Consider the following 15,197-nt stretch of genomic DNA (forward strand, 5'->3'; position numbering starts at 1 on the left):
CAGGAGGAACCTGAAATAAAAACAGAATAAAGAGGGCAATATGGATTATAACTGACTTTTTACACCTGTGGGTGTAACAAGCAATGCTGCAATGGACTTCTATAGCCTCCTGTGAACTTCTACTTTAAAGTGGGCAGGTATGCAATCCCATGCTCTGAAAACTTATTTATTTGAATTACTAATGAATTTGCTTTGTAAATCACAATTTACAAACAAACCTTGAATCAACTTTATAATGTTTTAGAATATAGCAAGCATCTAGACCTAAATTAACAGTAAGACGACAAATAAGATCAGTAACTCTGAAGGACATGCCATGAAAAGGACAACCAAACAAATTTTTTTGCTCTTTTACTATGAAGTTGAAATACAAACTTGTCTTAGTAGAAAACAATTAATACATTTAATGCTGAACAGACATGGAAAATCCAAGGTACAAGTGACCGTAGATAACACTTACCTGTAAACAATTCTCTCCTTCTGCAAATCCTCCAGACCGCAGCACAGTTCTGCAGCATAGAAAATAGCCCTTTCTTCATCAAAGCCAGGATTTCCCATGTTATATATGTGAAACTTCAAATCCCCTCCATTCATTATGGTTAATACTAAACACAGGGCATCTTTCGTCTCATATGTATAGGATAAACTAACCTAAAAATGGGGCAGGGGGAGAAGACGACCATTATTCATTCATAAACCCCAATAAAATTCACAGCTTTTTTTTTCCCCAATACAAGAAACATATTAATCCTTTTTTTAAGACAAAAAAGAACAAAACAGCCAAGTAGAGAATCACTCCTGTCCAGTACTTGAAGACACAAAGGAATTCACACTAGTTTGCATATATACACAAACCTTACATCACCATACAAAAGTTTAGTGACATATCTCTTTAGACACCATAGACCTCCATCCAGACAATAAACTTATTGATGATGCCCCTCAACTGCTCATTACCTATTTACTCTTTGTAAAGATAACATGTGCATACCCCTTGTTTTATTAATACCTTAGGAATTATGCATTGTCAGATCATCTTCTTGAACTTCTACAAGACTCAAAGTTGCCCTACATTAGATAAACTGAAAAAGTTATTTAAGATCAAACGTGTAGTTTCTATTTCTCCCCCTGCCTCCCCAAATAACTGCATATTTCCCTGGCTTAGAAATTGCCAACAGTAAAGGGGTAGTATAGCTCTTTCTAGTCTTTCTTCTCACTTTATGTGGAATGAGGTGCTGATAAGGAAGGAAGAACACCATATCTTTTGTTTCCTTCAGGTTTTAGGTAAATGTTTTTCAAGTACATTCCAAGTTCTAAAGCCGACTTGTGAATTTAAAAAAAAAATAAATTTTAAAACACAGTAACATACTGCAGAATTTAACATAAGTTGTTTAAGTTACAAACTCAGTTTGAATGGAAAAAGCTATGCTATGCTGATGATCATCTGGCAGGATCTTCAAAATTACCTAGAGAAATTAACTAACTTGTACTGAAAGCAATGGGATTTAAACATACTTACCTAATGTAAGCTAAGTATAAGTTAGGTAAAAATCAGTAGGATTTTTTTGACTCAATAAATACATTTTTCAATGTAGTACAAGTACATAAAGGCCATAACTCAGTAAAAACTTCAAACTCTTTCTTCAGAAGCATAAACAAATCCAGTACTAAATAATAAAATGAAATAATAAATAAATCACCAACTCAGGGCAAGGGTTCCTGTTTGGTGGTTTTAAACTGATCTGTTCAGCTATTAATGACTTCACTTGTGACACAGGCATACCAAATTATCTACCCGCATCCCACCCAGTATTACCGCAGATCCTAGATCTAGATCTTCTCTGTTGCATAAAAAAAAATTTGGATGGCAAGAGGAAAATAACTTCTACTCAGTCCTATAAAGTGATTTCAAATTCAATTTTGATCAGTTATTGATTTATAATATGTACATCTCTTGAAAGAATATTACTCAAAAATTGAAGTGTCACTCTTATCTCTTGTATCTCTACAGCTAGAAATTTCTGGATCAATTCAGGTAATTTCCGGATTCAATGTCAATCAATTCAAGCCCATGAGCGTTGTGAGAAAACAACATTAGCATATTAATACAAAAACATTATTTATAATAATTTTAAATATATTAACGTATCTGGCCAGCAGGTTCTTAATTTTTCTTTTAGCTGGCAGTATTCTACAGGGGGAGGTTTAATGCATAAACCTTATCAGAAAATACATACATATATAATTTATACATATATATATTTGTTTATAAATAACATCCACTACCCTCTAACACAGGTACTTCAAAATCCTCTCTGAACAGCAATACAAAATCAGTAAATGCGTTTTTAAAAAAAGCAAAATGCATTTAAAATTAACATTTACATGACAACTATTCAATGAAAAGATAAACATTGCCTGCAGGAACGTTTACCCGCATTACTTAGAATGATCTCTGATCATCGTAAGTTATTTTATTGCTTAGTAATTAGAGCTACTAGGAGACCATAATTTAAGTTATAGTATCTGGCTAAAGTATTGAGACTTTCATTCTGTGGAATTTCTATTAAAAAGTTATATTAATTGTTTCACATTCAAGATACATCTTTAAGCCTTAATACAGAGCAAAGCAATATAACTACCCAAAATCAATATACTATTCAAATTTCATGTTTATCTTGAAACGTATAAGCAATAGAGTAACAAATGCTATGAAAATAGCTAAGGATATAAAAACTCTACTATTAGAAGTCACAGAATTGCAGGATATGCAACTTCTAACTGCAATTAAATGACAGACTGTCATGAAGTCACCCCCTTTCTAAGCGTATTTATGAATGACTTTCAAAAATTAAATTAGAAATCAGCATTAATGATAAGAAAATAGGTGTATGGGAGGGAAGAAAGGGGTAAGAAGAAAACAGAGAGCAAAGCATTGGAATAAGGGAGAAGAGAAACAGAAGGAAAAAATAGGATTGAATAAAGTATATGGAATATCCTCTTTATTAAACATAGGCAAGCATAATCATAGGCTGTAGCAGAAATTAAACTTGAATAATCACTTAAATTCAAGTACTACAGAATAATCTATTCACCTTTAAACAGAAGACAAAGATTCAGTGGCATCAGCATCCTGAAATACAACCTACTGTTTTGATTGTGAGAAATAAAGCAGACTAAAACCAATTCAATATTGTATAAAAAAGTCCTCTGCACAGAACTACTCACAATCACACACAAAACACACTTATTATATCAATCATTTTTCTCAGCAGTCATGCATTCTCTAAATCAATTTAAAGATATCTTATGCTCACAAGCTCCTGGAAGAGACTGAAATGAAGCAAAGCAAGACAAACTTGTGAGAATATCAGAAGTAGATACTTACTACAAACCTACTATTCACTTTTTCTAGAATTCTTTTTTCATTTAGAGCCATTGACTCTCCTTTCCTCTTCTTTATTCTCTTTTTTTCTAGCTTTTTACAAGCATACATTTTTCCCGTTGCCCGTACTTGACAGGCACACACCTAAAAAAAGAAGGAAGGTGTGTCAGAGATGCTAGGGGTTTTTTAAAAATTTTTTTAAAGATGACAAAATTTTATTTTCTTTTTTCACACTCATGAATGCTGTAGAAAATGAAGGTCTGTAAACATCACTACAGAGCTTTCACTCATGAAACAACTTTGAAGGGTCACAAAAGCCAGAACAGAGTAGAAGTGATTATGCAGGAACAAAACCATTTTTGTTGGGGCTGAATAGTTCAGTAAAACTGTGGATCTTGTGTTGGTGAAACACCTGACTGTGGCAACACCATATATCTAGGCAAGCAGGACAGAGGCAAATACCCATGCCACAATGAAGCGGGAGAAAGAGAATGATAATTTTGCATTCTGTATAGGGCTCTGGTTAAAGCATGTAGGGGGTTAAAACAACCAATGAATTACAAACAGAATGAATAAAACCTATAGATTTTCCTATTAGGTTCATGAATATCCTAACATCATTATTAAGTAGAAACGACATTCTCATTGCCAAATGAAATTTCTAAAAAGAAGCAACTGTTGTTAGTCGGTGGAAGTTTTCTCCAACTTTGTGCATGACCTACAATACTGAAACTAACACAATGAAAGAAAAGTTTGGATTGATGACAGTTGTTACAGTCAAGAGTTAGAAAACTGCTCTTCCTCTGTATTAACTTTTTTTTCCCTTAAGGATTGCCTCACAGAAAGATATTTCTGTACTCACCTCTCCAAATCCACCTTTGCCTAGTACTCGGTAATGCCTAAACGTGTGTTTGGTTACTGGTTGCCTGATTAACAAAAAGAAACAATTATTGCAACAGGAGGTACAATAGTTAGTATTTCCACCCAGATCCCTGTCTTCATTTTCTCCTTCCTGTTCTATGACATCTTACTGAAGAGTTGCCTTGACCTCATGAAGACAGTATTGTAATATGCTGATTTCAAATTAAAGGGATGCTCCAATTAGAAACATTGGCTCCCTCATGTGGTCATCAGACATTCACGTAGCAGGAAGAAAAGCCGATCAGTTAGGTCCTGTGGTGTTTATCATTGAAGCTTTATTTGTTCTCATCAACAGTCAATTTATCACCTCCAGTTGTCTCCCTTAGCTGACATGTAGGCTGCATTTCAATGAGATCATGCTTACAATACAGCATTTAAAAGATAAACCATTTCCAATTTTGCTTTGCTGTTTGGCTTCTTCAAAAAAGAAAGAGTTGTGGTATACAACAGCAGTTCAAGAGGCAAATTGTTAAGGTACTGATGTAGTGGAAGAGGAACAGATAACCGCAGGCAGTAAAGGTGTCAGCCATTCTATGCTAACACACTCCTGAACATGTATCAGAGCAGGGCTATTTCATAGTGGTGAGCTGGGTGTTTGTTTTGTTTTGTTTTAAAAAATCATTCATTGTGAATGCAGGTTTGTTCTCAGGACAACAGAGAGGTTCATTTGGTAGAGAATTTGGTTTAATTGTTTGAGTAACTTCCTTAGTTCTCTTCCTGGCTTTTGCTAATAATTCAGTCAAACAAAGACTCTGGATAATTGGAATTTACCATAAAATTAATGCTCAAGCACCTTAATGTTTGACTATGTCATCATGATAACCAGCAGTGCTGAATTAGACTCAATTTGTACCAATTTCAGCCTTCTGAAAAAGTCTGGACACTCATTTAGTATTGATTTAAAAGCCCAAACTAGATTTTGATAGATACATATCTTGCTGTCTTGTAATTATTAGATCTGTGCCTGTACTACCCTGAAAAACCAATCACCCAGTGGGTTATAAAACTAGATTAATCTGCTTATTAACCCCTAATTAGACCAAGTTTGAAAGTAAAGAATGATAGCATTCCCAAGAAAGATTGGTTTCCCACTTCACACGTGACAGCCAAACATATATATCCATATGATAATAAATTTGCATTTACCTAATACAAATTTACCACTGAAAGATTCCTGGACAGATACTTTCGTTGGACTATTGGCTCTGTCACTGTCTCATCAACACCATCCTTTACATCTTCTCTTTCAGATCATAATTTCTTAGACACGCAGTGTCATTCATTCGGGCCTTATAGCATTTCTAGCATAACGAGCAGAATTGGCCAGAAAGCAAAGCAGAATTATAATGCAAACATTATAAACTTACTTTTCCAGCCACTTCCACTGTAAAAAACGGGAAAAAAACACACTTTCTTGGTAAGCCTCAAAAGGTCTTCTGCTTAGGTATTCATGGACAATTCTAGCAACAGAAGAATAAATTAAATCATATACTGAAAAAACTGATGAAGCAGGAGGTGCTCTCAATCTATTAAAATATACTTCAACATATCAATGAAGCTAAAGGCAGAAAAACATTGTCACTGAGCTCTACAATGGTTTTAACCTAATGTGTCACAAAGTGAGTTGCTGTCAAAACTCTAGTGAACGCCAAACTGCTGTTACTTGTAATAACTACAAAGTTTGACCTCTACATTCTCATGAAGTGTCAAGTCCACCTAAACATCAGCCTCTCAGTAGCTATGCAATGCATGTATGACCCCACAAATATGACCTCTGAAAGAAATTTACAGGAAAGTATCTACAAGTTTTCATACATTCTTTGGAGCCTGGTAAGTAAAATTTTATTCTAGGATTTTAAATTCAAATACTAAATGCCATATCCAAACCTGAACACCAGATAGGTACCTATCATTCCCCTTCAACTGAATGCACCAAGGTGCATGAGGGGTGCAGGGGGGAACGGGGCAGCAAATAAGTCATTCAAACTGTATACAGGTATTTATTGGAGAGAGGAAAGGGGATGACCTACGTGACAGATCCTCCATTTGAGACATGTTTTACTAGGTGTTCTCACACATCCCTTTCAATCTTATAATCTCAGGTGCTTATAAAGTATGCTTATTTTTGTTGCTAGAGAGATGACCCAAGCAGTGACAAAACATGTTGTAATCCTTCAGACATGATCAAGCATGCCTTGAAGAACCAGTAATATTAGAAACATAAAAGCTTTAGAAAGACATGCAACACTGGTAAACATGTACTGTCCCTCCAAGAAAAGCCTTTCCTCCTGCTGCTGTGTTAAATATCACTTCATGACTTCAGAACAGAATCAAGTTGTATTAATTGTGTTAACTATTACAATCAATCCTCTAATCAGTCATCTTCATGGAATATAACTGTTGGCCTCAGTTCAACCTGTTTTCAGGAACCATAAATTGTGTAACATTGTTCAGAAATCTTTCAGGATCCAGTTTATAACTTTGTATTTTTCAAACTATCTTCATCATGGAAGAGAAGTCAGTCAAAAGGTAAGAATATAATAAAGAGGAATACTACCTTAAAGAATACCTGGTAGCAGATAGTAGTGTGATTTTATGCAAAAATAGCATTAAAGAAAAAGCTCTGCGAAAGTCAAACATCTACATCACGTCTGTAGGAAGCCAAGTCCTTTAATAAATCTGTTCCAAATTTCCTACCTACATTCATTTCAGAGACAAAATACTCCCAGGTGTAATAACTTCACCTTTCATTTCTCTCAGAAACACATTAATTTCTCGTGTGATACTCAAACTTAGCACTATGCATTTTTAACTTACCTAGTACAGTCCATAAAAAGATCCTTAGAAGGGTTCTTTTCCAGTCTTGCTTTACACTCATTTACTGTTTCCTGAGGTATTTCGGGCAAGTGTGCTGCAGACTTTACATAATTAAAAAAAGGCAACAACAAAAGCAATTTTGTAAGTAACAAGTAAAAGTTCTGTATTCAAAGTGAAATGAAATCTGCTAATACAAGAAAGAGGAAGGAACGGTTTGGCTAAAGAGAAAACCAAGAAAGTCACGTTCAGGCAAAATTTTTATTTGTTCCCTATTACAGAAAAAATGCATTGAAAGCTATTACAGTAACTTACTATTTCACCACCCAGGGAAACAAACTTGGCAATAAGTCAAATTTCTTTCCATAAGTCTACCACCACAAAAGCAATTATCTATTTGGTTTGGCAGGACAGAAGGAAGGGGAAAGAAACTCACAATTGAGAAACTGTTTCAAACCAGCCCAAAGAAATATGGTTTTTTGCAAAAACTGCATGTGAATTATGGTAGTCTCAGAGAAATTATCAAAAGAGATGTGGCAAACTTGGAATCTATCTGCTTTTAAGGCATCTGCAAGACCTTCATTTAGAGTAAAGCCTTCTCAAGATGACCAAAGTAAGAGACAGAGAAGGAGCATCTATTCATAGAAAGCAAATGCCTAATTATATGTCCACAGAAAAGCTTCTATTGGATACCAGAGAATAGACTCTTAAAAAACAATCACTGAGATCTAATATATGTAAAAGATCTGCTATTCATGATCTCCATGCAAACTACAGAGAAACAGAATGCTCGAGAACAAAACAAAACAAAACAAAACAGCATTTCACTTTGTGAAAACCTGCAGCAATTCTGTAAATTTACAGCAAATCAACCATAGCCACACAGGAGTCTGAAAGAAGCCTGAGAATTTAAAGAATTCCTCATTCTCATGTCTTTAGACTGCAAAACTCTGAGTTAAATTTGTTAATAAGTTTTCTTTAGATGGTAAATTAGTTCAAAAATATATCTTTACTTGACACCAGTATTTTAATTAGAAAACATAGGAGAATAAATCATAATGGTAGTAGTCTTAAATGCAGAGATCAGTCAAGGTTTCTGCTCAAGTTGATAAGAGTTTCACAATTTCAGAAGGCAGTATACCTTTCAGAAAGACAAAAATGGGGCTAATGAAGTTTGAAAGTCAATTACTAAAAACAATGCAACCACTAAGATCCCTATTTATCTGACACTTACAAAACACTTTAGACAATATTTTGCAATATAATATATTTACCCCATTAGTGAAGTATGTCTCTAAAACTTTCAGGCCACAGTCTATACGCTTTTCATCTGAAGATACCTCATATTCTGCCTAGGGGAATGGAATTGAAAATTAAATTATGTTCAGAGCTATTTGGAACTACACTCTTTTACACGATGCTAGGCAAATTTGATCATGAACAACACAACACTCCTAATATAAAAGGAACTAAAGGCTCCCATTGTTTAAAATCTATTTAAATATTTTTAGGCTATATAGTGAAACATGTATGAAGAACAGTCTTATGAAAAAAGCACATGGAATTTAACTTTTGGAAAACGTACAAAAAGTAACAATTAGTGTAAATGCAATTACAGAAGATCCATCCTAAAGGTTAAGTTAGATCAATTACAATGAAATAGTATTTGTGTAGTATCGTAGGACGGAATGGTCCAGATGGGAAATAAGTAACGAAGAGGACAATAATCAGCTTTTTCTTCACTGTGTTTTTTTCCTTCATGTATTTCTTCTTCCGGTTCTTTTCTGTGCTGCTTTGGTATCACATGGTAATGTTGCCATTAGTGAAATCATTCTGTAGCAGTTGAGGGAGTAGCTTTTGCATCTTTGAAATTGTAAAGTTGATTTGTAATCTTTTGTCTTATTGGATTTGTATGAGTGGGTAACTTTTTGGACAGAGCACTGAGAAGTTAGTTATGAGTCTCTCCAGGGAAATTCCTTTCCAACATGTACACACCTTTAAGCAAAGCTGAGGTTAAGAATACATTTTAATAAGATATAATGTATTTCCCATGGTGCAGTTTGGGTTCATTGTGTCTCCTCCTCTCACTGTGCGCATCCTAGAAGAAGCTGACTCTCCTGCCTGTTCCCTCTCATACTGAGCAGAGGGGAAATAACATTCAAGGCCAGGTTGGACGCAGCTCTAAGCAACCAGATCTAGCTGAAGATGTCCCTGCTCACTGCAGGGGGGTTGGACTAGGTGACCTTTAAAGGTCCCTTCCAAGCCAAACTATCCTATGATTTTTCTTTACTACAGTCTTGGGTAAAACCAGGATAAAACTATTACTTTCTACAAGGTCATGTTAACTAGAAATAAGTGAGATCTAAACCAAACCCTACTTCAGCCTTTGAGAAAATAAAACTGAGTAGATACAAAATCTTGTGAAGTTTTTGACTTAGTAATAGATGGTACTGTGATGGAGAAAAAGACCATTGTGCAATACAGTCCGTTTTGCAGATAAACAACTGGCAGTTTAATAGAGCTCCAGAGGGAGCTCTTATGGGGAAAAATCCCCAAACCATCAAACAGATAGTGGTATTGAAAAACTCCAAGGACTACTTACTATTAATAATTTTAAAGAATAATCTAGAAGCAGACATCAGAAGTTACAACATTTAAAGATAACACAGAATCTGGGGAAAGACGAATTAGAGAAGAGCAACCCTAAACAGCAACCTGTGTTAGTTTTGTAAGCTGGGCCAACTCAGTCAAAGCTTTTTACATTCTGAGATATGAAAGTGCATGCACCTAGGAACAAAGAATATATGGCAGACCTCCAGAATGGAGGACTGTATCATACAAAACAACAGTTCAGCATACTGAGACAACAATCATTAAGAACCTCATAGGAAGTTCCACGTGATTGATCTAATCAGAAGGGAAGTTATGTACCTTTATAAAGAAACCAGAACACAGAGATGACAGTTCAAGAACCAAATACACACACACACACACACTACTGGGAATAACAGAATCCCTGAACTCCAGCTCTGCAATCAATTGCAACCAACCCACGCTGACTCACTACTAAGTCAGCAACATCTTCTTTCTGCTAAGACATTATGGTATCAACCACTTCAGCACCGTACTCAAATCCATAAACAATTGCAAGCCATTGTTTTTGCTACTTTTAATTCCATAACAATCAGTCTAATGGTAAGGAATTCTTCTGCAACTAACTCCCTAACAAATTGAGCAGGTCAGAAAAATTATCAGCCACAGCAATGTACTTACCACCTTTAACATTTTCAATTATACCAAAGTAGTCACTAATTATACAAAGTTAGGCATACTGTTTTAAGCAGATATTGTAATTTAAAAGGAAGCTTAAGAGACACCCTTGTTGACTAATTTCTGTTACTCACAGATCTTAAGAGGGAAGTTTGAGCTCTCACCCATTCTTCTTCATACTTGAGTAACCTTGTCCCCAGCTAGTGAAATGAGTCACTAAATGATTGGATAACTGTAATTCCTCACTTTAATTTCTGTCACTTTTATTCAATTATTTCACAACTCTTCTTTCTGTAAAGCCACGCTGACTCCAGACTTTAAGGTCACACCTTCTTAAGAGTTAAAGCTTACCAGTCTTCGTACAGGCAGACAACATAACGTTGTACTACCTTGACTTGGCCATTTTGCCCTACTGAAATAATCATACTACTGAAATAACATTGCTCCATATAAGAGTCAGAAAACTCTTAATTAAGATGCAAGGCTGTTAAGGCTATGGCATTTTATGCTAGAAATTATTTTCAGAAATATTAAGTCTCAAATTTATTTAAAATTAAAAACAAAAAATAAAATTGGCAAAACCCAAGGTAAAAACCCTACGACCTTAGCCTTTCCCTCCATGTTACTGCCTTACAAACAAAACCATCAAAAAAGCCCTGAACGCTGCCCCCAAAAAAGCTTGAACAAGCTTGCTGAAGTCCAGTCCAGAAAAGAGAATCGGGCTAACTCAGGAACCATCTGGAAGAGATAATGAGTATTTTATCTCACTTCCTTGATCAAGACAGCACGCTAGCTTTCACATCATGAAAGTCACCGATTAGAAGATTATGTTAGGTCTTAAGAGACTTCTGTTTTGGTGATTCCCAAGCATACTTCACCACGAATTTTCAAATGGAAATCAAAAAAATTAAAAGAAAAGATAAAAAAGTAAATTGTGAAATAATCTCTTACATCAGATTACCTCAACTATGACAGTCTGTTAATTCACAGCAGTGTTGCAATCCACATAATATTATAGGTTGCATATTTCAAAACAATTCAATATTTTCAGTTAGTGTAAAACACAAGTTACTTCTTGGAGACAATTTCACTTGAAAAATTATATCTGTAGAGCAAAGACACACCTGCCTTACAGTCATGCCCAAGATTATTTCTCCTTTGTGACGCCTAGAATTCTGCTACTCCTGACCTAAGCTTTTAAGGATTAAAAATGCATACAGAAGTTATAAGCATTAAGGGTGCATCCACAGTTGTCAGTGGTCTCCCCATTGTGCCATGCTCATTAAAGGCTCTGGTTTACATTCACTCTAGGATATTTAGCTCCACTGTTCTGGATTCCTATTCAATCCATTCTGCCATACTGGTCTCTGGAATTTGGTGCTAGAACAGCTCCTAAGAGTCAAAGTATGGTGAAACGGACCTGGGGAGTGAGCCCAATTGCACAAAGATTCATTGACAAATATAAGACAATTCTACTCATTTGACACTAAAGTTCCTTTTTAGCTGATCAAGTGCCTCAGTTTATAGTCTCATAGGGGAAAGGAAAATACAGTGAAGTGAGGGGCACAGCAATAATCCCATGTACTCCCTTATACCCTGCACTTCTCAAAGCCATCCTGCATTCTGACACTCTATTTTGGGACACATGTAAGAAGTGGCATAATTTGATCATCATCTTTGTTCATTTGTTCCCTGAATATAAGAACAAAAATGGGTGGGATGAGGAAAACTGTTCTTTTGGCAGCAATCTCAGTTTAAGGCTATATCTTACTGCACTTGAATTAACTATGGGGGACAAAGAATAAAAAGCTCTGAGCTATTATTTTCTCGTTTTCAGGACTGTCGTGTGCCTGCCTACTCTTCTCATTACTTTCCCCCTCATCATGAGGGTTTTGCTGAGGATTTTATACAAAACATGGCTGCGGGCACTATTCCTTTCTCCCCCCATTCTTTAGTGTCAGATACCAAGATGCAAATGTATCATGAAAAAAACACTTCCTTTTCCCTTGGTCCCTAAAATCTGGTTTCTCTGCTTCCATAGATTGTTCCCTAAATTTCCATCTCCATTGTGATTTTTTTTTAATTAACACATTATGTCTAGCCTAGGGCTTCCATGCAAGTTGCAACATTTTCAACTCTATGTTTACAACACTTTCAAGTCTGAGTATCATAAGTAATATTCATTGTATGCATATCCTTTTAGGCTCAAGAAGTCAAGCAGCATGTCTTTCTAAAATTCTTTCTCTCATTCCCATCATGCCCGTTTTTGTAGTGCTGACCAAACAAAGACCGCAGAAATTTTAGAGCAAATATTTAATATCTTCCTTTAAGTAACAGAGCTAGAGCTTTTTGACATTTGTCAAAACTTATAGCTTTAGAGTTGGCAAAGAGTAGATCTCACTACATTTTCATGTAGGCAGCATTAGTGTACAGATGTGTTTAGAGAAAATTAATAATTCATAAAGTTGTTGTGTGTTTACCCTGGTAGGCAGCTGAGCCCCACCAAGCCAATCGCTCACTCCCCCCCAGTGATAATCAGAAGGGTAGAAGTGAGAAAACTTGTGGGTTAAGATAAAGGCAGTTTAATAGATAAAGCAAAACTACACACATGAGCAAAACAAAGCAAGGAATTAATTCACTTCTTCCCATTGGCAGCCAGAAGTTTAGCCATTTCCAGGAAAGCAGGGCTCCATCAAGGACAATGGCTACTTGGCAAGACAAACACCATAACTCTAACCTCCCCCCTTGCTCCTTCTTTCCCCCAGCTTTTATTGCTGGTACGGGACGTCACTTGGTATGGGACATCCCTTTGGTCAGTTGGGCTCAGCTGGTCCCAGCTGTGTCCCCTCCCAGCTTCTTGTGCACCCCCAAGCCCACTCGCTGGTGGGGCAGCGTGAAAAACATAGAAGGCCTTGATACAGTGTAATCACTGTTCAGCAATAACTAAAACATCCTTGTTATCAACACTGTTTTGGTCAAAAATCCAAAGCATAGCACAGCATGAGCTACAATGAAGAAAATTAACTCCGTCCCAGCCAAAACCAGTACAAAAATAAAACTTTTTACAAATAAAAATATATAAGCTATTGCCTACTGATATCCGTCTCCAATTTCTCACTGCTTACCACTGCATCCAGAAATTCAATGCATCTTTTCAAATCTGGTCTGGAATCACAGAACTGTCTGAAGAGAAGTCTTCCTATCGGCTGTTTGTCACAAAGCTGGTTATAGTCTCTTTCTGAGAAAGAAATAAGTACATATCTTCATTTATTTTCACCTTTGTCATAGCATGGTCCTTACTCTCATTTGAGATTAGGCCAGAAAAATGTCACTAAAATGTGAAGATTTTACATTAACATATTTAGCAGAGACATCAAAACCACGCAATGATCCCAAAGAACAGTGAGACACTCGCTTCCAGCCACATTTGTCTCTAATATACTCTCAAATTTACTGAAAACACATTGAATGATATGGTTAAGTTTCATTTAGGCTGGGGGCTGGAAAGCAACAATACTGTGAAATAGCAATCCCAAAGCAGACAAGATTGTTTGGAAAGAAGGAATACAAGATAATAACAGAAAAGGTTAAAAAAAATCATTACAGGACATTAAAAAAAAAGTTAAATATAGTACCACATTCTTCAAATTACAGCATGATTCCTTTTTCTAATTCATGGCTTTGTAAATATATCCTTAGGGGCAATTTCCTTTAAAACAAGGAGCTGTGATACAGCTTTTATCTTCCCATAAATTCTCCATCACATTAAAAGCCTAACAGCTTTTTTTGCTAATTAGCATTCAGAAGCAAGACAGAATCCTTTCAGTTAACACCACCAAACTCTTACCCTTCCTTCTCAAAAAAAATCAGACAGACCATTCTACAGGACACCTACCGATTGAGCATCTAATACCTTCACAATGACTAACAGGTGGCAACTTCAGCATCTCTTTCCATTTTTTACTACGCCCACTCTGTTTGCCTAGAAGAAAAATATGAGAAATGTAAAACACAATACTATGTCAGAATAAAATTTAAACATAGCATTAACAGCATGAAATTAGGTCACTTCTGCACAGATCTGTCAGACTGCCTTTCATGCCCAGAAAGAAACCCAACTACAAGGATATCCAAACCAATAACAAACTTGATACAGAAGAACTTTTATATGAAACACTAACAAATGCAGAAGAGCCTTTTGCAAGATAAATATTTTGCAGTTTGGCTGTGCATACAGAATGTTTCTACAGAGACAAGGCAAATATCTAGGTATTCTGAAAACTACAAACAAAACTGAAACATCAAAGACAGAAACTAAAAAGATTTGAGGATTATCTCTCAACCATGTGGAGAATGGAAGATGTTAAAGTTGAGTAACAAAATACATAGAAAATAGTTCTTAAACACATTTTTGGACAATTGAGTTGTACATAAATATTCTGTTTCTTTTTTTAAGGGCAGTAGACCCCACTAATAAATGAGTGGGCATTGCTCAAATACACACCATTTATTCTAGACTGTAGGAGGATACAGGATATCAGGAAGAACTTCACTGATGTAGAACTCAGATCTTCCCAATGCTTTGGATTTCATAGCACTAGTATTAAACTGATTTTAAAAACTTCCTCCGGTATTTTTCCAATTGTTTCTAAAAAAAAATATAGCTGTGCTCCATTTTCTATGTTAAATTGGAATTTTAGCACATTACTTTGGTCTGAAGAAGCCAACTCCATTTACAGAATATATGCATACTCATCAAAAAAGCAAAGATACAGATACAGGAACATACCTTTATTTTTAATTGCAA

The 15,197-nt window shown here is 35.7% G+C and overlaps 1 protein-coding gene across 2 annotated transcripts in view; it reads right to left on the reverse strand.

Moving 5' to 3' along the window:
• Window positions 1–15,197, reverse strand: part of GRK4 (G protein-coupled receptor kinase 4) — a 42,612-nt gene that overhangs the window by 17,850 nt on the left and 9,565 nt on the right. For both annotated transcript variants that reach the window (XR_012660419.1, XM_075091984.1), the window contains exons 2-9: window positions 14,286–14,372; window positions 13,516–13,628; window positions 8,395–8,472; window positions 7,124–7,224; window positions 5,674–5,766; window positions 4,248–4,311; window positions 3,389–3,529; window positions 461–651 (exon numbers count right to left, since the gene is read on the reverse strand). Coding sequence is in view for 1 of the 2 variants with exons in the window: in XM_075091984.1 (XP_074948085.1) it covers window positions 461–651; window positions 3,389–3,529; window positions 4,248–4,311; window positions 5,674–5,766; window positions 7,124–7,224; window positions 8,395–8,472; window positions 13,516–13,628; window positions 14,286–14,372 (868 nt within the window). In the remaining variant the exon portion in view is untranslated. The remainder of the gene's footprint in view (window positions 1–460; window positions 652–3,388; window positions 3,530–4,247; window positions 4,312–5,673; window positions 5,767–7,123; window positions 7,225–8,394; window positions 8,473–13,515; window positions 13,629–14,285; window positions 14,373–15,197) is intronic.

The sequence above is a fragment of the Phalacrocorax aristotelis genome, chromosome 4, assembly GCF_949628215.1.
Source record: "Phalacrocorax aristotelis chromosome 4, bGulAri2.1, whole genome shotgun sequence".
Lineage (NCBI taxonomy): Eukaryota > Metazoa > Chordata > Aves > Suliformes > Phalacrocoracidae > Phalacrocorax > Phalacrocorax aristotelis.